Below are 24,563 nucleotides of genomic sequence, written 5' to 3' on the forward strand. Positions count from 1 at the left end.
AAGTGTACCAGTTTATCACCAGTGGACATTTGACTTCATCAGTCACTCAGTGGGAAAACGGTACCCTAGTCTCTTGCACTCTGACTCATTAATAGGAGGTTCTGTGGAATAGAAAACAGCAGTAGCAGCTTCTCTTTGGATTTCACCTTATGTGTTTTCTTTTTTTTTGTGGTGCAAGGTGAGTGCCTCCACATATATTTGTACACATGGAAGAGTCTGGTATGCTAGTTGCCATACCCTGTTTCTTTTACGCTTTTTAGGTCTAGCATAGCAGTGCGTAAGCGCTGCTCTTTTCAACATGGTGTAATCTATTCTGTAGGCTTTAACCACGTACATCTCACTCACAGCACTTTATTTAGTTCCTGGGCCTGCCTTTCAAAAATCCCTTGATGCCATTGGTAAATGCTTTTGTTTGTCAGGCCTTGAGGCAGTTTTGTTACCACCTTGAAGACTAACCCTTTTGGATGGATTATTATACGATTGTCGAGATACCTTAGTGTGGCGCGCTTTTTTTTATTTTTTATTCTGCTGAGTTTTTTTGGGGGGGGGAGTTTTATGTAGCGCAAACTTGACACAAAGGGATTGGAGCTCTTTATTCTTTTTTTCAGTTTTATATCACAAACTCAATACAAAGGTATTATAGCACTTTACATGAACACCAATTACATTACACAAAATCACATTCTTTTTTGGTTGCAAGGGGAGATTAAGTGATTTCCCCAGAATCACAGGATGTTAAGCCGGCACTGAGACTCAAACCGTGTTCCACAGCTCCAAAGTTGGCAGCTCTGGCCCTTACGCCACATCCTCTCCTCTAAGGTTCTTTGTCTGGTGTATGTTGGGGCAGTCTGGGAAAATCTTTTTTTTATATAGCGCTTGGTAATACAGGTTTTGCCATTTCATAATGCTGCAAAGTAGGTACCTTTCTTAACAAAATTGCTATAAAGCATTTGCATCAACCTTGCAGCGATGAAGAGGTGAAAAAGCTAGGTCAGGATTGTAATCTGTGACATTCTCCTTTTGTCAAGACATCTACAGTGGGTGCATTACCAACTGATTTGAGTAGAGCTTAACACTAGATGATAGCACATGCTCGTGATAACCTCCGGAGGGCCACCAGCCAAGCACATAGGTTAGTTCTAGGCAAGAAGATGGTGAAAGATGTTGTTTGGTGCTATAAAAGTTTAGGTAAACACACTAGAAAGAGTTGCATCCTAGTCTGTAAGAATAAGGCAAAAACACTCCCAAGATGGCAGCCTTGTTGTGTTCTCTCTCCCGCATCGACAGGCCTGGGAGGGTTGCTGTGACACCTGGCATAAATCCAGCACACTCCAAACCAAAGCCCATCAGTAAAATACGTTGTAATTTACAACAGTAATAGCTCTAACTCTCACAAATGTGAGACCAGTTGCATTGCAAATGCTTGTTTATGAATGAGTGGACAGGGCTTATCCCTACTGTGGTTCTCCCAGTTTTAGAATTAGTGGTGCTGGTGCTGTTTCCGCTTGCATAGTTTAACATACATGTGCAATTTAAAAAAATGTTAATCCTAAATTCTGTTTTGCAGTGGACTGCTTTATGTAACCGTATTGATTAATATTTGCTTGTCAGTGTTTTTGATTTAGAAGACTTTTAGGCTTGCTGTCCTGTAGACAATTTTTAGGTTATATGTTTTCCACAATATAGTCCTTTAGTATCTTATTTAGAAAATGTAATCCTAACAAGGGTTCCATCACAATTGACAAAAGAACTTGACTGGTGTTAAAAAAAAAAAAAAGTAGTAGCAATTTATGACTTCTTATTAACTTCCTTATACGACCAGTTGTTTTAATTTAGTAGCTAATCTATTACGTTTCCATCTGTTTGAACTCCTGTGTGTGTGGTGTTTTACCTTTCTTGCTGGGTGCAATTTTTCTTTTGATACATTTATTTTTCTTTTCAGGAATATGCAGGAGAGGGCTTGCGAACACTGGTTTTGGCCTACCGGGACCTGGAAGAGGAGTATTATGAACAATGGGCAGAACAGCTCCTGCAAGCCAGCACTTCCCTGGAAGGTCGTGAGGACAGGCTTGCTGCTGTATATGAAGAGATTGAACGTGACATGATGGTACCAAGCGAGCTCCTTACTGGTTACTTTGACACTGGGTGTGTGCTTGTGTGTCTGTTCATGTTAGTAAGGAATTATCTTTCTCTTTTGGTGCCAGGATATAAATGTGTACCTTTTATCATCACACCCTTCTCTGCTTAAGCAGCATTTATTTATGTTAGTCTACTTAACAGACTGGGACAAACCATATCTTCATCATGATTTGCGTGAACTTGTTTTAGCCTAATTTGACAATAAACACTTTTGCACTTTGGAAATATTGTGCACTGTGAGGGCTCTGTGAGGGCATGTCACAGTCCACCTTTCTCCATCCCACAAACCACAATGGATTTTGCTCTATTTCAGACAAATGACCTTGATAACTAAAAATGGGGATTAGGTTCAGATAGCTGACATGCCCAGTCCAAGATGGGTGTTTGTTTGGGGAGTCAAATTAATCATGCTAAGCCTAGTGAAAGCCTTTCAGAGACTGTTCCCTCAGCAACCTGTGTCTATCCAGCCTCTGCCTCCACCGTAACTTGTGCTACCACCTCTGCTAGCAATGCCTCCCCCGTCACCTCTGCCCACTTCACCTCCAACGAACTAGCCTCCAGGGATGGTTAATTCACCACTGGTCCAGCCAACTCCTAAGGATATAAGAAAAGAGGGGGAACTTCCATACGACGTGAAGTAGCAATATTCCCTCTACAACTTCAAGAAGCAGCCACAGAAGGCCATTAGGTCCATATCTGTACTTGACTTTGTTTGATCGGTAGGTCTAAAATTGATAAAAATGCTAAACACAGTTTCATGGGTTGTTCACCGTTTAAAAATGACATACAGGAGCCCAGCCTGTCTTACAGTCCATCTCATACCAGACTGTTACAACATCTGTGACCCAGCGCAGATCAAAGAACTTGATTATGCCACCATCCGTGTGCAACTCTGAATGGTGACAACAGTTGTATAGATATTTTGGGCAGTGGAGTTCGATCCATGGCAGTAACATCACTCAAAACCGCAAGTTGGCAGTTTTTATGGCCATTATGATCGGCAGATGTGGCATGAAAGATCGCCACCAATCGACCTCTTATTGGGGGGTAAGTGGGAGACTGCTAAAGCCATCATCAGAGAGTGAAACAGCATCAGCAACTGTCATTGATGCTGTAGTAGGCTTGTGAAGCGAAGGCTTTCGGCAGGTGATAGGAGCGGCTTATTTAAGAAGATAGGGATGGCTGACATCTACAGCCTTCTGTCCATAAGTCCAGGCATAGCTCTGTTTAATGACATGTGTGGCTGTAGATGCACATGATCTGCATACTTCTGCCATCTAGTGTTAGGTCAGGAAGGTTGCAAGCTGTTTTTCTTTGGAAGGTCTTTTGTGTCACGGGGTGTAGTGACTCCTCTTCTGGCTGGTAATGCGCATGGGCATCAACTCCATTGTTAGATTGTTTGCCCACTTCTCCGTAGGGCTCCTGTGGGGCTCAGATGCAGTGGTGTCTTGTGGCGTTGGGTTCCAGTGCAGGGGATACTTGCAGTTGGATGGGGCCTGCAGAAAGAGACTGCAGGCATCATTGGAAAGTCCACTGTTGGCAAACCGAAGGTGGGCTTTGGCTCTGGAGGGCCTGGGGACCATACTGGCACTATTGGCCCACTTCTACTGTGGACCGTGGGCATGGGTGCAGTAGTACTGTCTGGTGTCAGGTTTTGGCAGTCATGAGTCCTTGTGAGTCGCCTTTGGTGCCTGCAGGGTTCAGGGAAGCAGCTCTGCTACTCCACAGGAGACCCTGGTTACTTCGCCAAGTTCTGATAGTCCTCCCAGGCTTTTGGAGGCAGAATGTCTGCAGAACGAGTCGTCTCAGTCACAGTTGTCAAGATCAGCAGGCAGGCCGGTGGGGTTGGGGCCAAGTCAGTTGCTGCTCCTTAGTTGTTGCTTTTCTCGGCTGTTTGGTGTCCTTCTGTAGTCCAGCGAATCTGAGATCCTGATATCAAGGGGTTCCCTAAATACTCCATTTAGGGGCGTTAAGGGGAGTGAAAGGTAGTAGCCAATGGGCTACTTACCCTTGGGAACACTACGCCCCCTAGATGACTACTTCCTTTGGGGAGTGGGCATAACCCTGTTCCAGAATTCGTAATTCCACCAGATGGTGGAATTCCTAAGGCTGTGTTCCTTTAAGGCTAGTGACCCTACACGTGTGTCCAGCGTGGAAATGCAACCCACCTCTTGAATAGCTAATGCTCCCACCTCTCCAGGTGCTAAATGAGCCCAGGGGCAAAGGGGGGGGCGGCTTCTCCCTCCGGATGGAAGTCGGATCCGCATACCAAGGGCAGTAAGCTTTTCTTTTAAGCTCCCCTGCCTTGGCATGCAGATTTGCAGATCATCCTGTTGGTAGAGCTGTGTTAACACCATAGCCAGAGCAGGCTTTGTTCCTGACCGCCCGAGACCAAAGGCTCTCATCCTTGAGGGCCTGAAACCCATCTGTTGGTGGCAGACTGGTGGAAACTAGTGAGTCAGCCCACCAGCAGTTATGTAGGTTCTCAGGGGCACCTCTAAGAAGCCCTCTGTGTGCGTGGTTTAATAAATCCATCACTGGAATAAGTAAAGGTTTATTAATACAATATCTTTGATACCAAACATCCCTATTTACAGTGAAGCTGGGGAACTCCTATTGACAAGTGTCTAGAACATGTATCTAAAATAGGTTTCCTGCTCACTTACTATGTCTAAGAATTAACTAATACAGGGTAGGGGCATATTTGCTCATGCAGATATCCGCTTATCTGTTAAATAATGCACCCCGCCTTAGTGCTGTAAGGCTTGCTTTTGGTGTACCTTACAAGTATTACAGGCAATGTAGGGGGCATGGCACACAAGTGTGTGCCATGTAATTTTTTCACTTTTTGGAGCACTTTGTCACGCAGCCTTCAGTGGCAGTCTGTATGAGTTTGGTGTTCGGTCCCTTAGAGTGCCACAAGCTGTGCTGCAGCTTTTGGTACCAGAGGCACCTTTTAATTCGGCTTACATAGGTGCTAAAGGGCCTGACCACTTGGGGATCAAGTGACCAGGTGTCTTGTTTAGGGGAAGGAACACTGGCACCAGTGACCTGGTTAGCAGGGCACCAGTGACCTGGTTAGCAGGGCACCAGTGCATTTCAGTCAAAGTTGCATTGAAAACCAGGCAAAAAAGTTGGGGGCTTCTGCAACTGGAACTCAGTTTCCTACAAGGTCTAATTCTCAAACTCCTCGTGACGCCACCCCCATAAGATAAAGATAGCAAGAGAATAGATGCAGCAGGTAAAAGGGTTGCTGCTCAATCTGCCAACCATCATAGAATCACAAACTTTATTGGTCTCTTTTCACGTTATGAAAAGGCCCACTAGGAAAAGATGAAGGAGATCCTCCAACATCTCCCAGAGGAGCACCAAAAACGTGCATACCAAATTGCCTTTGAGGGAAAGCTCATATCCAACACTACCATGCGCTGCTCACTCAAACCTGCCAATCCAGCAGCTAGAGGCACAAATGCCAGTGTCCTCCTAAAAAAAGACATGCCTGACTCAGTGTGTCAGGTTTTAAACCTGAGGTTTAAGAGAAGCTTTTGGCCCTTCTTTTCGATGGGGAACACATTTTTGGTCCCCTAGTCGACACCCTCCTGGAAAAGATAAAAAGAGATCTTGAAACTTGAGAGATCTTGAACCAAGGGGATGTTGCATACTCCATAGCAAGGTGGCTCCTTCTGTTGTTTGTCTTATCAAGGAGAATCCCAAACCACCTCTCCATAGACCTCCACCTCCTACCAACATCCCCAGGTACACACCACCTTGCCCAGGGGATCATACAGAGGCTTTTACTGGGGCAATAGCCCCAAAGGAAGAGGCAAGGGTAGTTTCACCAAATCCTCTGCCATCACCACTAAAAATTGACTTACCAATCATTCCCCCAGATCACACAACACCTGTCCAAGGGCGAATACAAGGGTTTTTCTCCACCTAGTCCAACATCACCTCCGACCAGTGGACGTTGGATATTATCCAACATTGTTTATTGTCTGGAGCTCCCTTCCACACCTTTAGACATTCCACCTCGCTAACACAAACTTTTGCTAGAACATCAACAGTTTCTCAAGGAGGAAATTCAGGCACTTCCACAAGAAAGGGAAGGGGGAGCATAGAACCAGTGCCAACACACCAGCCAGGCACAGGAGTCTGTTCACTACTTATTCCCAAAAAAGACTGGTCCCTAAAGCCAATCTTGGACCTCAGACCTTGCCATCAGAATATCACCTTAGAGCACTTTTGTAGAAAGTTGGCTCTGTATGCACTATTTCAAAGTAAGGAATAGTATGAACAGAGTCCAAGGGTTCCCCTTAGAGGTAAGATAGTGGCAAAAAGAGATAATACTAATGCTCTATTTTGTGGTAGTGTGGTCGAGCAGTAGGCTTATCAAAAGAGTAGTGTAGGAAGTTGGCTCTGTATGTGCTATTTCAAAGTAAGGAATAGCATGCACAGAGTCCAAGGGTTCCCCTTAGAGGTAAAATAGTGGTAAAAATAGATAATACTAATGCTCTATTTCGTGGTAGTGTGGTCGAGCAGTAGGCTTATCCAAGGAGTAGTGTTAAGCATTTGTTGTACATACACATAGACAATAAATGAGGTACACACACTCAGAGACAAATCCAGCCAATAGGTTTTGTTATAGAAAAATATCTTTTCTTAGTTTATTTTAAGAACCACAGGTTCAAATTTAACATGTAATATCTTGTTTGAAAGGTATTGCAGGTAAGTACATTAGGAACTTTGAATCATTTCAATTGCATGTATACTTTTCAAGTTATTCACAAATAGCTGTTTTAAAAGTGGACACTTAGTGCAATTTTCACAGTTCCTAGGGGAGGTAAGTTTTTGTTAGTTTTACCAGGTAAGTAAGACACTTACAGGGTTCAGTTCTTGGTCCAAGGTAGCCCACCGTTGGGGGTTCAGAGCAACCCCAAAGTTACCACACCAGCAGCTCCGGGCCGGTCAGGTGCAGAGTTCAAAGTGGTGCCCAAAACGCATAGGCTAGAATGGAGAGAAGGGGGTGCCCCGGTTCCGGTCTGCTTGCAGGTAAGTACCCGCGTCTTCGGAGGGCAGACCAGGGGGGTTTTGTAGGGCACCGGGGGGGACACAAGCCCACACAGAAATTTCACCCTCAGCAGCGCGGGGGCGGCCGGGTGCAGTGTAGAAACAAGCGTCGGGTTTGCAATATTAGTCTATGAGAGATCAAGGGATCTCTTCAGCGCTGCAGGCAGGCAAGGGGGGGCTTCCTCGGGGAAACCTCCACTTGGGCAAGGGAGAGGGACTCCTGGGGGTCACTTCTCCAGTGAAAGTCCGGTCCTACAGGTCCTGGGGGCTGGGGGTGCAGGGTCTTTTCCAGGCGTCGGGACTTAGGTTTCAGAGAGTCGCGGTCAGGGGAAGCCTCGGGATTCCCTCTGCAGGCGGCGCTGTGGGGGCTCAGGGGGGACAGGTTTTGGTACTCACAGTCGGAGAGTAGTCCGGGGGTCCTCCCTGAGGTGTTGGTTCTCCACCAGCCGAGTCGGGGTCGCCGGGTGCAGTGTTGCAAGTCTCACGCTTCTTGCGGGGAGTTGCAGGGTTCTTTAAAGCTGCTTCTGGAAACAAAGTTGCAGTCTTTTTGGAGCAGGTCCGCTGTCCTCGGGAGTTTCTTGTCTTTTTCGAAGCAGGGCAGTCCTCAGAGGATTCAGAGGTCGCTGGTCCCTTGGAAGGCGTCGCTGGAGCAGAGTTCTTTGGAAGGCAGGAGACAGGCCGGTGAGTTTCTGGAGCCAAGGCAGTTGTCGTCTTCTGGTCTTCCTCTGCAGGGGTTTTCAGCTAGGCAGTCCTTCTTCTTGTAGTTTGCAGGAATCTAATTTTCTAGGGTTCAGGGTAGCCCTTAAATACTAAATTTAAGGGCGTGTTTAGGTCTGGGGGGTTAGTAGCCAATGGCTACTAGCCCTGAGGGTGGGTACACCCTCTTTGTGCCTCCTCCCAAGGGGAGGGGGACACAATCCTAACCCTATTGGGGGAATCCTCCATCTGCAAGATGGAGGATTTCTAAAAGTTAGAGTCACCTCAGCTCAGGACACCTTAGGGGCTGTCCTGACTGGCCAGTGACTCCTCCTTGTTGCTTTCTTTGTTCCCTCCAGCCTTGCCGCCAAAAGTGGGGGCCGTGGCCGGAGGGGGCGGGCAACTCCACTAAGCTGGAGTGCCCTGCTGGGCTGTGACAAAGGGGTGAGCCTTTGAGGCTCACCGCCAGGTGTCACAGCTCCTGCCTGGGGGAGGTGTTAGCATCTCCACCCAGTGCAGGCTTTGTTACTGGCCTCAGAGTGACAAAGGCACTCTCCCCATGGGGCCAGCAACATGTCTCTAGTGTGGCAGGCTGCTGGAACTAGTCAGCCTACACAGACAGTCGGTTAAGTTTCAGGGGGCACCTCTAAGGTGCCCTCTGGGGTGTATTTTGCAATAAAATGTACACTGGCATCAGTGTGCATTTATTGTGCTGAGAAGTTTGATACCAAACTTCCCAGTTTTCAGTGTAGCCATTATGGTGCTGTGGAGTTCGTGTTTGACAGACTCCCAGACCATATACTCTTATGGCTACCCTGCACTTACAATGTCTAAGGTTTTGCTTAGACACTGTAGGGGTACAGTGCTCATGCACTGGTACCCTCACCTATGGTATAGTGCACCCTGCCTTAGGGCTGTAAGGCCTGCTAGAGGGGTGACTGACCTATACTTGCATAGGCAGTGAGAGGCTGGCATGGCACCCTGAGGGGAGTGCCATGTCGACTTACCCGTTTTGTTCTCACTAGCACACACAAGCTGGCAAGCAGTGTGTCTGTGCTGAGTGAGAGGTCTCCAGGGTGGCATAAGACATGCTGCAGCCCTTAGAGACCTTCCTTGGCATCAGGGCCCTTGGTACTAGGAGTACCAGTTACAAGGGACTTATCTGGATGCCAGGGTCTGCCAATTGTGGATACAAAAGTACAGGTTAGGGAAAGAACACTGGTGCTGGGGCCTGGTTAGCAGGCCTCAGCACACTTTCAATTGTAAACATAGCATCAGCAAAGGCAAAAAGTCAGGGGGCAACCATGCCAAGGAGGCATTTCCTTACAAGTAGTGTTAAGCATTTGTTGTACACACACAGGCAATAAATGAGGAACACACACTCAGAGAGAATTCCAGGCCAATAGGTTTTTGTGTAGAAAAATATATTTTCTTAGTTTATTTTAAGAACCACAGGTTCAAGATTTACATGTAATACTTCAAATGAAAGGTATTGCAGGTAAGTACTTTAGGAACTTTGAATTAGCAAAATAGCATATACAGTTTTCACATAAATCACATATAGCTATTTTAAAACTAGACAGTGCAATTTTCAACAGTTCCTGGGGGGAGTAAGAGTTTGGCTCAGGGGGGGCAACTCTGGCTACTCACGGTCTCGCAGTCGCCGGGGAGTCCTCCCTGAAGTGTTTGTTCTCCACAAGTCGAGCCGGGGGCGTTGGGTGCAGAGTGCCAAGTCTCACGCTTCCGGCGGGAAACACAAGTTGTTTCAAAGTTGCTTCTTTGTTGCAAAGTTGCAGTCTTTGGTGAACAGAGCCGCTGTCCTCGGGAGTTCTTGGTCCTTCTAGATGCAGGGCAGTCCTCTGAGGCTTCAGAGGTCGCTGGTCCCTGGGGGAGAGCGTTGCTTGAGCAGTGGGGAGACAGGCCGGTAGAGCTGGGGCCAAAGCAGTTGGTGTCTCCGTCTTCTCTGCAGGGTTTTTCAGCTTAGCAGTCCTCTTCTTCTTAGGTTGCAGGAATCTAGTTTCCTAGGTTATGGGGAGCCCTTAAATACTAAATTTAAGGGCGTGTTTAGGTCTGGGGGGTTAGTAGCCAATGGCTACTAGCCCTGAGGGTGGGTACACCCTCTGTGCCTCCTCCCTGAGGGGGGCACATCCCTAATCCTATTGGGGGAATCCTCCATCTGCAAGATGGAGGATTTCTAAAAGTTAGTCACCTCAGCTCAGGACACCTTAGGGGCTGTCCTGACTGGCCAGTGACTCCTCCTTGTTTTTCTCATTATCTCTCCTGGACTTGCCGCCAAAAGTGGGGGCTGTGTCCAGGGGGCGGGCATCTCCACTAGCTGGAGTGCTCTGGGGCATTGTAACACGAAGCCTGAGCCTTTGAGGCTCACTGCTAGGTGCTACAGTTCCTGCAGGGGGGAGGTGTGAAGCACCTCCACCCAGAGCAGGCTTTTGTTTCTGTCCTCAGAGAGCACAAAGGCTCTCACCACATGGGGTCAGAAACTCGTCTCTCAGTAGCAGGCTGGCACAGACCAGTCAGTCCTGCACTGAACAATTGGGTAAAATACAGGGGGCATCTCTAAGATGCCCTCTGTGTGCATTTTGTAATAAATCCAACACTGGCATCAGTGTGGGTTTATTATTCTGAGAAGTGTGTTACTAAACTTCCCAGTATTCAGTGTAGCCATTATGGTGCTGTGGAGTTTGTGCATGACAGACTCCCAGACCATATACTCTTATGGCTATCCTGCACTTACAATGTCTAAGGTTTTGCTTAGACACTGTAGGGGCATATTGCTCATGCACCTATGCCCTCACCTGTGGTATAGTGCACCCTGCCTTAGGGCTGTAAGGCCTGCTAGAGGGGTGACTTACCTATGCCACAGGCAGTGTGAGCTTGGCATGGCACCCTGAGGGGAGTGCCATGTCGACTTAGTCATTTTCTCCCCACCAGCACACACAAGCTGGCAAGCAGTGTGTCTGTGCTGAGTGAGGGGTCCCTGGGGTGGCATAAGACATGCTGCAGCCCTTAGAGACCTTCCCTGGCATCAGGGCCCTTGGTACCAGGGGTACCGGTTACAAGGGACTTACCTGGGTGCCAGGGTTGTGCCAATTGTGGAGACAACGGTACATTTTAGGTGAAAGAACACTGGTGCTGAGGTCTGGTTAGCAGGGTCCCAGCACACTTCTCACTCAAGTCAGCATCAGTATCAGGCAAAAAGTGGGGGGTAACTGCAACAGGGAGCCATTTCCTTACAACTTTCATATGATCACTTTTCAAGATATCATCCGTTATTACAACAGGACGACTTCATGGCAGCACTCAACCTGAAAGACACCTGTTTCTAAATTCTCACCCGGCATGTTGCCGATACCTCAGGTTCACATTTTCAATTCAAAGTGCTACTCTTTGGGTCACAGTTGCCACCAGGGTTTCCAAGAAAATGTCTTGTAGTATTAGTAGCCCATCTGTGCAGATGCATGTGGTTCCATATTTAGATGATTGGCTCATCAAAAGTGCTACTTGTCAACAATACTTCCAAAGCACTCAGCACCATAAATGTACTTCATCAACTAGGACTTACCACCAATGCAGTCAAAACCCATCCAACCTCTCTCAAATACAACCCTACCTAGGAGCCATCCTCAGCTCACAAAGAGGGATAGCCTACCCCAATGCAGCCCTGGTCCAGTCCTTTAAGACGCTTATTCCTCTGATCCAGCCTCATCAGCAAGTATCAGTCATGCATCTCTTCAGTATGATGGCTTCATGCATAGCCATATTACTTCATGGCATATTCAACATGCATCCTTTGCAAGAGTGCTTAGCACATCAATTCTCTCATGCAGAGGGTCAGTTAGAGGATCTAGTGTTGGTCAGCCATCAAGCTTGCTACTCTATGCAGTGGTGGACGCCAACAATCTCCTAAAATAACGATCTTTCTTGGAACTAGTTCAGCAGAGAACCATAGCAACGGGATGGGGAGCATATTCACAAGATCTCAACTGTCCAGGGACACTGGACACTCAGCCTGAGCCATCTTCATATCAGTCACCTGGAGTTGCTAGCTGTTCATCTAGCACTCAACGCCTTCCCTCCTAATTGGCAAGCTAGCCTTGCTCAATACAGACAGCATGACTGCAATGTATCGCCTCCCATAGCAGGGTTGCACCAGGTCCCCTCATCTCTCTTACCTAGCCCAGACTATTTGGAAATGGGTTCTCCACTACAACATTCACCTGTAAGCGGAATACCTGCCGAGAGTGGACAACGACTTTGCAGATCTCCTCAGCAGAAGGTATCAACAAGTGCACGAATGGGCCCTCCACCCACAAGTCCTCCTCCCTTACTTTCTTCATTGTGGTCATCCAGAAATTGACTTTTTTGCCACAGCAGAAAACACGAAAGGCCCAAACGTCGCCTCCAGGTTCCCCCATCCACATCAAGTCAATGCATTATGAATGAGTTGGTCAGAGATATTTGCTTACACTTTCCCACCTCTCCCACTACTTTCATTTGTGGTTTGCAAACTTTGGCAGACATCTCTCACTATCATTCTAATGGTTCTCGAATGAGCACTGCAACCATGGTTTACCACACTCCTAGAACTCTCAGTTGTTCCCCCACAAAGTACTGCCCAATAGGCACAACCTTCTCACCCAGGACCATGGACAAATCAGACACCGTGACCCCAGGTCCCTCAAACCTGCAATTTGGCTCCTGAAGTCCAGGAGTTTGGTTACTTAAGCCTACCAAAACATGTATGGACATTCTTAAATCAATCAAACAAATTTCTTAAGCGCACTACTCACCCGGTAGGGTCTCAAGGCGCTGGGGTGGGGGGGTGGGTTTACTGCTCGAAAGGCCATGTTTTGAGGTGCTTTCTAAAGGTTAGGAGGTCCTGGTTGGGAAGGGAGTTTCAGGTTTTGGCGGTGAGGTGGGAGAAGGATCTGCTGCCGGAGGTGGTGCATTGGATGCGGGGGACTGTAGCGAAGGTGAGGTCGGCGGAGCTGTCGTGTTGGTTTGTGGAAGTTGATTCATTCGTTGAGGTAGGCCGATCCGGTGTCATGGAGGGCTTTGTGAGCGTGGACAAGGATTTTGAAAATGATCCTTTTGTTGATGGGCAGTCAGTGTAGGGATCTGAGGTGGGCGGAGATGTGCTTGTGGCGAGGGAGGTTTAGGATGAGATGTGCGCCTGCGTTCTGGATTCGCTGGAGTTTTCACTGAAGCTTGGCTGTGGTCCCTGCGTAGAGGGCGTTGCCGTAGTCCAGTCTGCTGCTTATGAGGACGTGGGTGACCGTTCTTCTTGTTTCTAAAGGAATCCATTTGAAAGTCTTGCATAGCAAGGGTGTTGAAGCAGGAGGATGATATGGCGTTGATTTGCTGAGTCATGGAGAGAGATGAACCAGTATGATGCTGAGATTGCGTGCGTGGGTGGTGGGTGTTGGGGGTGGTCCAAGGGTGGTAGGCCACCAAGAGTTGTTCCATGTTGTCTTGTTGGGACTGAAGATGATGATCTCGGTTCTTCCTGAGTTCAATTTGGGGTGGCTTACTGTCATCCAGTTAGCGATGGCGAGGAGTCCAGGGTGTAGGTTATTCTTGGCGGTAGATGGGTTCCTCGTGAGGGAGATGATGAGCTGGAAGTCGTCAGCCTATGTAATGATGGTGAGGCCGTGGGGACAGATGATGTTGGCGAGATGAGCCATGTAGATATTGAAAAGGGTGGGGCTGAGGGAGGATCCTTGGGGGACCCCAGAGATGGTCTTGGTGGCAGTAGACCGGAAAAGAGGGAGGCAAACTCTTTGGATTATTTCGGAGAGGAAGGAGGTGAGCCAGTCCAGGGCTTTGTTGCGAATTCTGACATTAAAGAGGCGAGGGCTGAGGGTTTGGTGGCATACGGTGTTGAAAGCTGCGGAGAGGTCTAGGAGGATGAGGGCGACGGTTTTGCCCTTGTCCAATCTGGTCCTGATGTCATCTGTACAGGTGATGAGGGCGGTCTCGGTGCTGTGGTTTTTGTGGAATCCAGACTGGGAGACGTTGAGTATGTTGTTGTCTTCTAGGAAGCGAGAAGCATACAGGCCCACTACTCGTTATTGTTAGGCAGCAAAATAGAAAACATTTCTCCACTACTGTCATTCCAAACAAATTGATCCTTTACAACCCAGTGTTCAAGTCATTCACCGTTATCTATTTCATTTACACACCTGCGATCTAGGCTTTACCTCTATAAGGTAACACCTAGCAGCAGTAGCTGCATACCTGCAAAACAGACACCATACATCCTTATTCATGGCGGTCTCAACCGGTCCATTCCTCCTAGGGTGCCACCAGCTTCCACCTGGAGTCTCATTATTGTAGTGACAGGATTAATGGGCCATCCATTTGAACCCATCAACTCCTGCCCACTCTAGTTCTTACCCTGGAAGGTATCATTCCTAGTTGCCACCCCTGCCCTTACACGTCAGTGAGCTTCAGGCAATAACCTTAGAATAACCATTCTTCTAACTATATAGAGAAAGGGTTGTATTAACACACCAATCCTAAATTTCTTCCTAAGGTGGTATCTCAGTTTCACCTTAATCAATCTATTGAATTGCCAGTATTCTTTTCGCAACCTGACTCAGTTGCGGAAAGGGCTCTACACACCTTAGATGTCTAACAAGCCCTCATGTAATAAATTGATTGAACCAAAACATTTAGAAAGACACAACAAACTATTGTTTGGTTTCTATAACCCACATAAAGAAAGAGCAATTTCTAAAATAGGCATCACACATTGGATTGTCAAGTGCATCCAAAAATCTTATACTAAACCTCAAAGACGTTTACCTATTCCTCCTAGAGCTCACTCCACTCGCAAAAAAAGAGCTTCTATGCCCTTCCTAGGAAATATACCTATAGCTGACATGTAAAGCAGCTACTTGGTCCACACCACATACATTTACAAAAAATTACTGCTTAGGTGTACTGGGCCATTGTTGGAAGCTGGCTCTTTATATGATAAATCAAAATGAGATACATCCGTGCAAGGAGTCCAGGGTTTCCTTTATTAGTGAACAGTGACTTGCTCTAGCAATCCCAATGTGCTCTTTTTTGTGGGTAGTGTGGTCAAGCTGCCTTAGGCTTATCAGAGAGGAGTGTTAGACATCTACACACACACACACACACAGCCAATAAATGAGACATATGACACAAGGGATCTACACCGATATACAAAAATAACAAGTATCTATATATGTTTTGGCACCAGAATCAATACGGTCAGGTAAGTACGTTTTGCAGGAAAATTATTATTATTATTATTATTTTTTTTCAAAAGTCGACACTTGGTGCTTTTTTCAGAAGCAGTAGTGTTGTCCTATTGAGTGAGAAAAAAGTACTGCATTCAGGTATAGTACAGCGACTTAAGGGACCAATCTCCTGGACTTCAGGTAAGTATTGGGCGAGGGTAAGGACCACACCAACAAGTCACCAGGCAGCACTAGGGCAGCTGGGTGTAGAGGTTTAATTTGGTGTTGGGTGCCCAATGTTACTCTCTGGGGGGGGGGGGGGGGGGGTCAGTCCGGTCAAAATGTTGCTGCTGGTGATTACTGGGGGTCCAGTTGGGAGGAACCAAGTAGTGGGTTACAATCTTGAGATGTCCGGGCATGGGGGGACACCTTCAGCCTATTCTCTACTGGCTAGGGACAACAGGTGCAAGGGTGTCCTTAGGTGCTGGGTTTTTCTCCACCGGAGCATCAGTGGTTGATGGTGTCTGCGTGCAGGGGCTGCAGGAGATGTCGGATTGTCTACAGTGGGCAAGTCCAAGGTGGGCTTTGTCTCTGGAGGATTGGGGGACTGCGTTGGCACCATTGGCCCACTTCAGCTCGGGCTAGGCAGTATGGGTGCAGTGATGCTTTAAGGTGTCAAGTTTTTCCGGTCCAGAGTCCTCCCAGGTCTCTAGGGGGGGCTGCAAGATGCTGGGAAGCAGCTCTGCTGCTCCACAAGAGTTCCAGAGTCTTTGTTAAATGCGGACAGGCCTTCCAAGCTGTTTAGAGGCACAGCAGCTTGCAGGACGACTTTGGTGCAAATCGGTGGGAAAAGCAGACAGGCTGGCAGGGCTGGGGCCAAGTCAAGTGCTTCTTCCTCTGGCTTTGCTTTTGCAACTCTTGGGTGTCCTTCGTAGGTCAGCAGGAGTCTGCTTTCAGGGTACCAGTGGCTCCCTTAAATACTGAATATAGGGACGTTTTGGGGATTGTAGAGGTAGAAGCCAATGGGCTCCTTGCCCCTGCGGTCACTACACCCCCTATATGACAACTTCCTATGGGGATGGGGGATAACCCTTTTCCAGAGTTCCTAAATCTGGCAACACCAAGATGGCAAATTTCTAAATGTAGTGTCCACATCAGGCAGCTCACCTAAGAGTTGGGACTTAACTGATGGGTGGACACACCTCTCTGCATTCAAAATTTCCTGCCTGTCATGGTGCTATATGGGTCCTGGAACAGGGGGGTCGGCCTCTCTCCTGTGAGTGAAGCCAGATCTGCATACCAAGGGAGGTGGGCTTCTTTGAAGACCCTGGCCTTGGAATTTCGCAGGTCATCCTGTTGGTTGGGGTGTGTAACCACCTCTCCAAGAGCAGGCTTGGTTTATGACCGCCTCAAGAGCAAAGGCTTTCTCCCTTTTTTTTAGGGGGGGGGGGGGTCGGATTTGTGTCTGGTAGTGGCAGGCTGGCTGAAATTGGTCAGTCTGTACATGGGTAGATGGTAGGTTTTCAGGGGACACTCTACAGATGGGTAGATGGTAGGTTTTCAGGGGATACCTCTAAGGTTCCCTTTGGTTGTATGTATTAATAAATCAATCACTGGCATCAGTGAGGGCTTATTAATACGAGATGTTTGATACCAAACATCCCTATTTTCAGTGAAGCCAGCATGTAGCTGGGGAACTCGTTGTGACCAAGGTCCAGCACACGTACTTAAAATGGCTTTCCTGTTCACTCACTATGTCTAAGATATGCCCTCACATGTAATATAATGCACCCAGCCGTAGGGCTGTAGGGCCTGCGGTAGGGGTGATTTACATATATTGCATGCAGTGTTAGGGAACATGGCACACAGACTGTCATGTTGTGTTTCACTTTTAGCTGCACCAAGGCATGCAACCTGCAGTGGCAGTCTGGATGTGCTAGGGAAGGGTCCCTGAATGTGGCATGATGCAGCCCTTGGGGACCTTCTTTGGTACCAGTGCCTTAGTACCAGGGGTATAATTTACTAGGGACTTACAGTGGGGCCAAAGGTATTGCCAATCGTGGAACAATTGAACAGTTTTAGGGAAAGAGATTTGGCACTGGGGACCTGGTTAGCAGGAACCCAGTGCACTTTCGGTCAAAATTGCATAGAATACTAGGAAAAAAGTGAGGGTGACCATGTCAAAAAGGGGCACTTTCCTACACCTGTCAACAAAACAAGTAGTTCTGTGTACTTTATTCCAAACAACTGCAACCCCCTGTAGGAGGCTGGACTGGCTTGTAGTGAGTACCAAGGGGTACTTGCACCAGGCCCAGTTATCCCTTATTAGTGTATATGGTGTCTAGCAGCTTAGGCTGATAGATAATGGTAGCTTAGCAGAGCAGCTTAGGCTGAACTGGGAGACGTGTGAAGCTACTACAGTACCACTTAGTGTCATATGCACAATATCATAAGAAAACACAATACACAGTTATACTAAAAATAAAGGTACTTTATGTTCGATGGCATCTGTCGCTGTAGATACGCATGTTCTGCAATAGCTCGCCATCTGGTGTTGGGCCGGAGTGTTACAAGTTGTTTTTCTTCGAAGAAGTCTTTCGAGTCACGGGACCGAGTGACTCCTCCTTTTGTCTCCATTGCGCATGGGCGTCGACTCCATCCTCGATTGTTTTTTTTCCGCCATCGGGTTCGGACGTGTTCCTGTCGCTCCGAGTTTCGGAACAGAAAAAATAGTTAATTTCGGAAGATTTTCGTCGGTATTGTTGCGTTCGGGATCGGCATACTTACATTCAACACCGCATCGAAGATCGAAGAGCTCCGGTGCCCTTCGGGGTAATTTTTCGATCCTCCGTCGGGGCCTGGTCGGCCCGACCGCGTGCTGAAGAACGCCGATGGAACGGTCCCCGTTCCGTTTCTGCCCCAAATGCCACAATAAATACCCCTACACAGACCAACACTTGGTCTGCAACCTGTGCCTGTCACCTGAGCACAGCGAAGACACCTGCGAGGCCTGTCGTGCGTTCCGGTCCCGAAAAACACTCCGAGACCGTCGAGCCAGAAGACTTCAAATGGCGTCCGCACCGACAGCCCGACGGGAGTTCGAGGAACAGGAAGAGGAAGGTACCTTCTCGATCCAAGACTCAGACTCCGAAGGATTCGACGATACACAAACCGTGAGTAAGACGTCGAAAACCACACAAAGAAACATTTACAAGGCCCAGGGGACGCCACTGCCACCAGGCCATGGCTCAACCCATAAAATCGGTGACCGACCGTCGGCACCGAAAAAGGCCCAAACAGTGCCGAGATCGTCCGACTCCGGTCGAGACACCGGCACGCAGCCTTCTCGGGACCGAGAAAGTGCTGGAGACAAGCCTCGACACCGAGATGCCGGTGTGGACACGGCTCGACGCCGAGACAGCGGCACCGAAACAGATCGACGCCGAGAGGTTTCGGCCCCGAAAAGGAAAAAAGTCACCTCGGAGCCGAAAAAACACGCAGACAAAGTTTCGACGCCGAAACAAACTGCAAGCGACCCAGCTTCAGGCTCTTATACAGAAGAGCACTCGCTAACCTCCCAAATGCAGAAGCATAGGTTTGAGGAAGAGCTACAAGCAACTGATGCGGACCATACGCAAAAGCGTATCTTCATTCAGCAGGGGACAGGAAAAATAAGCACCCTTCCCCCCATTAGGAGAAAGAGAAGGTTGGAGTTCCAGACGGAACAAGCACCACAACCAAAAGTGGTGAAAAGAGTTACACCACCACCCTCTCCTCCGCACGTGATTAACGTTTCACCAGCACAAACGCCATCACACTCCCCAGCTCACACCACCATGAGCCAGGGTGACCAAGACCAGGACGCATGGGACCTATACGACGCCCCAGTGTCAGATAACAGCCCAGAGGCATACCCTACAAAACCATCTCCACCAGAAGACAGCACCGCGTACTCTCAGGTGGTGGCTAGAGCAGCACAATTTCACAACGTAAGCCTCCACTCAGAACAGGTCGAGGATGATTTCTTGTTCAACACACTCTCCTCCACCCACAGCTCCTACCAAAGCCTGCCTATGCTCCCTGGTATGCTCCGGCACGCAAAAGACATATTTAAGGACCCGGTCAAAAGTAGGGCAATCACACCAAGGGTGGAAAAAAAGTATAAGCCGCCTCCTACAGACCCGGCTTTCATCACAACACAGCTGCCACCAGACTCTGTTGTTGTAGGAGCAGCTAGGAAAAGGGCCAACTCTCACACATCTGGAGATGCACCACCCCCAGATAAAGAAAGCCGCAAGTTTGATGCAGCTGGTAAAAGAGTCGCAGCACAAGCTGCAAACCAGTGGCGCATCGCGAACTCCCAGGCACTACTTGCGCGCTATGACAGAGCCCACTGGGACGAGATGCAACATCTCATTGAACATCTGCCCAAAGACTTCCAAAATAGGGCAAAACAAGTGGTTGAGGAGGGACAGGCCATCTCCAACAACCAGATCCGCTCCTCCATGGACGCTGCAGATACAGCTGCACGGACAATTAATACATCTGTAACTATCAGAAGGCATGCATGGCTCCGAACGTCTGGATTTAAACCAGAGATTCAACAAGCAGTTCTCAATATGCCTTTTAATGAAAAAGAACTGTTCGGTCCAGAAGTGGACACAGCGATTGAGAAACTCAAAAAAGATACGGACACTGCTAAAGCCATGGGCGCACTCTACTCCCCGCAGAGCAGAGGGAATTACAGCTCATTCCGTAAGACGCCCTTTCGAGGGGGGTTTCGGGGTCAAAGCACACAAGCCAGCACCTCACAAGCCACACCGTCCAGTTACCAAGGACAGTATAGAGGAGGTTTTCGGGGACAATATAGAGGAGGGCAATTCCCTAGAAATAGAGGAAGATTCCAAAGCCCCAAAACCCCTACTACTAAACAGTGACTCACATGTCACTCACCCCCTCCACACAACACCAGTGGGGGGACGAATAGGTCATTATTACAGAGCATGGGAGAAAATCACTACAGACACTTGGGTTCTAGCAATTATCCAACATGGTTACTGCATAGAATTTCTACAGTTCCCTCCAAACATACCACCAAAAGCACAAAATTTAACAACACACCATTCCATTCTCCTAGAGATAGAAGTGCAGGCACTATTGCAAAAGAATGCAATCGAATTAGTGCCAAACACACAAATAAACACAGGAGTTTACTCACTGTACTTTCTGATACCAAAGAAGGACAAAACACTGAGACCAATCCTAGACCTCAGAGTAGTCAACACTTTCATCAAATCAGACCACTTCCACATGGTCACACTACAAGAAGTATTGCCATTGCTAAAGCTGCACGACTACATGGCAACTTTAGACCTCAAGGATGCTTATTTCCATATACCAATTCACCCATCGCACAGGAAATACCTAAGGTTTGTATTCAAAGGAATACATTACCAATTCAAGGTACTGCCTTTCGGATTAACAACCGCACCAAGAGTCTTTACCAAATGTCTAGCGGTAGTCGCTGCACACATCAGAAGGCAGCAAATACATGTGTTCCCATATCTAGACGACTGGCTAATCAAGGCCCATTCGTTAATAGAGTGCTCAAATCACACAAATCATATCATACAAACCCTCTTCAAACTAGGGTTCACCGTCAATTTCACAAAATCCAAAATTCGGCCACGCAAGGTACAACAATACCTGGGAGCCATAATAGACACATCAAAAGGAGTAGCCACTCCAAGTCCACAAAGAATTCAAAATTTCAACACCATCATACAACGCATGTATCCAACACAAAACATACAAGCAAAGATGGTATTACAACTCCTAGGCATGATGTCATCATGCATAGCCATTGTCCCAAACGCAAGACTGCACATGAGGCCCTTACAACAATGCCTAGCATCACAGTGGTCTCAAGCACAGGGTCACCTTCTAGATCTGGTGTTAATAGACCGCCAAACTTACCTCTCGCTTCTGTGGTGGAACAACATAAATTTAAACAAGGGGCGGCCTTTCCAAGACCCAGTGCCACAATACGTAATAACAACAGATGCTTCCATGACAGGGTGGGGAGCACACCTCGATCAACACAGCATACAAGGACAATGGAACGTACATCAAACAAAACTGCATATCAATCACCTAGAACTTCTTGCAGTTTTTCAAGCACTAAAAGCTTTCCAACCAATAATAGTTCACAAATACATTCTCGTCAAAACAGACAACATGACAACAATGTATTATCTAAACAAGCAGGGAGGGACGCACTCCACGCAGTTAAGCATGTTAGCACAAAAAATTTGGCATTGGGCAATTCACAACCAAATTCGCCTAATTGCACAGTTTATACCAGGGATACAAAATCAACTCGCAGACAATCTCTCTCGAGATCACCAACAGGTCCACGAATGGGAAATTCACCCCCAAATACTGAACACTTATTTCAAACTCTGGGGAACACCTCAGATAGACTTGTTTGCGACAAGGGAGAACGCAAAATGCCAAAACTTCGCATCCAGATACCCACACAAACAATCCCAAGGCAATGCCCTATGGATGAACTGGTCAGGGATATTTGCTTACGCTTTTCCTCCTCTCCCTCTCCTTCCTTACCTGGTAAACAAACTCAGTCAAAGCAAACTCAAACTCATATTGATAGCACCAACTTGGGCAAGGCAACCCTGGTACACAACGCTGCTAGACCTATCAGTGGTACCCTGCATCAAATTGCCCAACAGGCCAGATCTGTTGACACAGCACAACCAAAAGATCAGACACCCAGATCCAGCATCGCTGAATCTAGCAATCTGGCTCCTGAAATCCTAGAATTCGGGCACTTACAACTTACCCAAGAATGTATGGAAGTCATAAAACAAGCAAGAAGGCCATCCACCAGGCACTGCTATGCAAGTAAATGGAAGAGGTTTGTTTGCTACTGCCATATTAATCAAATACAACCATTACACACAACTCCAGAACATGTAGTGGGTTACTTGCTTCACTTACAAAAATCTAACCTAGCTTTCTCTTCCATTAAGATTCACCTTGCAGCAATATCTGCATACCTGCAGACTACCTATTCAACTTCCCTATATAAAATACCAGTCATTAAAGCATTCATGGAGGGCCTTAGGAGAATTATACCACCAAGAACACTACCTGTTCCTTCATGGAACCTAAATGTTGTCCTAACTAGACTTATGGGTCCACCTTTTGAACCCATGCACTCCTGCGACATACAGTTCCTAACCTGGAAGGTGGCATTTCTCATCGCCATTACTTCCCTGAGAAGAGTAAGCGAAATTCAGGCGTTTACTATACAGGAACCTTTTATACAACTACACAAAAATAAAGTCGTCCTAAGGACCAATCCTAAATTTTTGCCAAAGGTTATTTCACCGTTCCATCTAAATCAAACAGTGGAACTTCCGGTGTTCTTTCCACAGCCAGATACCGTAGCTGAAAGGGCACTACATACATTAGATGTCAAAAGAGCATTAATGTATTACATTGACAGAACAAAGAACATCAGAAAGACTAAACAACTCTTTATTGCATTTCAAAAACCTCATGCAGGAAACCCAATTTCAAAACAAGGTATAGCCAGATGGATAGTTAAATGCATCCAAATCTGCTACCTTAAAGCTAAACGACAGCTGCCCATTACACCAAGGGCACACTCAACCAGAAAGAAAGGTGCTACCATGGCCTTTCTAGGAAACATCCCAATGCAAGAAATATGTAAGGCAGCCACATGGTCTACGCCTCACACATTCACCAAGCACTACTGTGTAGACGTGCTATCCGCACAACAAGCCACAGTAGGTCAAGCTGTATTAAGGACATTATTTCAGACTACTTCCACTCCTACAGGCTGATCCACCGCTTTTGGGGAAATAACTGCTTACTAGTCTATTGCAGAACATGCGTATCTACAGCGACAGATGCCATCGAACTGAAAATGTCACTTACCCAGTGTACATCTGTTCGTGGCATCAGTCGCAGTAGATTCGCATGTGCCCACCCGCCTCCCCGGGAGCCTGTAGCAGTTTGGAAGTTACCTTCAATTATTTATATATGTATCATCTCAACCTTAAATAAGTGCATACTTAGTCACTCCATTGCATGGGCACTATTACTACAATTCAACTCCTACCTCACCCTCTGCGGGGAAAAACAATCGAGGATGGAGTCGACGCCCATGCGCAATGGAGACAAAAGGAGGAGTCACTCGGTCCCGTGACTCGAAAGACTTCTTCGAAGAAAAACAACTTGTAACACTCCGGCCCAACACCAGATGGCGAGCTATTGCAGAACATGCGAATCTACTGCGACTGATGCCACGAACAGATGTACACTGGGTAAGTGACATTTTCATTTTATGACAATATGCCAAAGTATCTTAGAGTGTACCCTCAGTGAGAGGATAGGAAATATACACAAGATATATATACACAATAGCAAAAATATGCAGTATAGTCTTAGAAAACAGTGCAAACAATGTATAGTTACAATAGGATGCAATGGGGAAACATAGGGATAGGGGCAACACAAACCATATACTCCAGAAGTGGAATGCGAACCACGAATGGACCCCAAACCTATGTGACCTTGTAGAGGGTCGCTGGGACTATTAGAAAATAGTGAGAGTTAGCAAAATAACCCTCCCCAAGACCCTGAAAAGTGAGTGCAAAGTGCACTAAAGTTCCCCTAAGGACAAAAGAGTAGTGTTAGAGGAATAATGCAGGAAAGACACAAACCAGCAATGCAACAACTGTGGATTTCCAATCTAGGGTACCTGTGGAACAAGGGGACCAAGTCCAAAAGTCACAAGCAAGTCGGAGATGGGCTGATGCCCAGGAAATGCCAGCTGCGGGTGCAAAGAAGCTTCGACTGGACAGAAGAAGCTGAGGTTTCTGCAGGAACGAAAAGGGCTAGAGACTTCCCCTTTGGTGGACGGATCCCTCTCGCCTTGGAGAGTCGTGCAGAAGTGTTTTCCCGCCGGAAGGACGCCAACAAGCCTTGCTACACGCAAATCGTGCGTTTGGCGTTTTTGGACGCTGCTGGGGCCCAGGAGGGACCAGGAGGTCGCAAATTGGACCTGCAGAGAGAGGGGACGTCGAGCAAGACAAAGAGCCCTCACTGAAGCAGGTAGCACCCGGAGAAGTGCCAGAAACAGGCACTACGAGGATGCGTGAAACGGTGCTCGCCGAAGTTGCACAAAGGAGTCCCACGTCGCCGGAGACCAACTTAGAAAGTCGTGCAGTCGTGCAATGCAGGTTAGAGTGCCGTGGACCCAGGCTTGGCTGTGCACGAAGGATTTCCGCCGGAAGTGCACAGGGGCCGGAGTAGCTGCAAAGTCGCGGTTCCCAGCAATGCAGCCCAGCGAGGTGAGGCAAGGACTTACCTCCACCAAACTTGGGC

At 47.6% G+C, this 24,563-nt stretch overlaps 1 protein-coding gene across 1 annotated transcript in view; it reads left to right on the forward strand.

The window, feature by feature from the left end:
- Positions 1-24,563, forward strand: part of ATP8B2 (ATPase phospholipid transporting 8B2) — a 448,074-nt gene that overhangs the window by 252,897 nt on the left and 170,614 nt on the right. Inside the window, exon 18 of the mRNA XM_069218199.1 lies at positions 1,943-2,107. Coding sequence (XP_069074300.1) covers positions 1,943-2,107 — 165 coding nt within the window. The remainder of the gene's footprint in view (positions 1-1,942; positions 2,108-24,563) is intronic.

Source organism: Pleurodeles waltl, chromosome 12, assembly GCF_031143425.1.
Source record: "Pleurodeles waltl isolate 20211129_DDA chromosome 12, aPleWal1.hap1.20221129, whole genome shotgun sequence".
In the NCBI taxonomy this organism is placed as follows: domain Eukaryota; kingdom Metazoa; phylum Chordata; class Amphibia; order Caudata; family Salamandridae; genus Pleurodeles; species Pleurodeles waltl.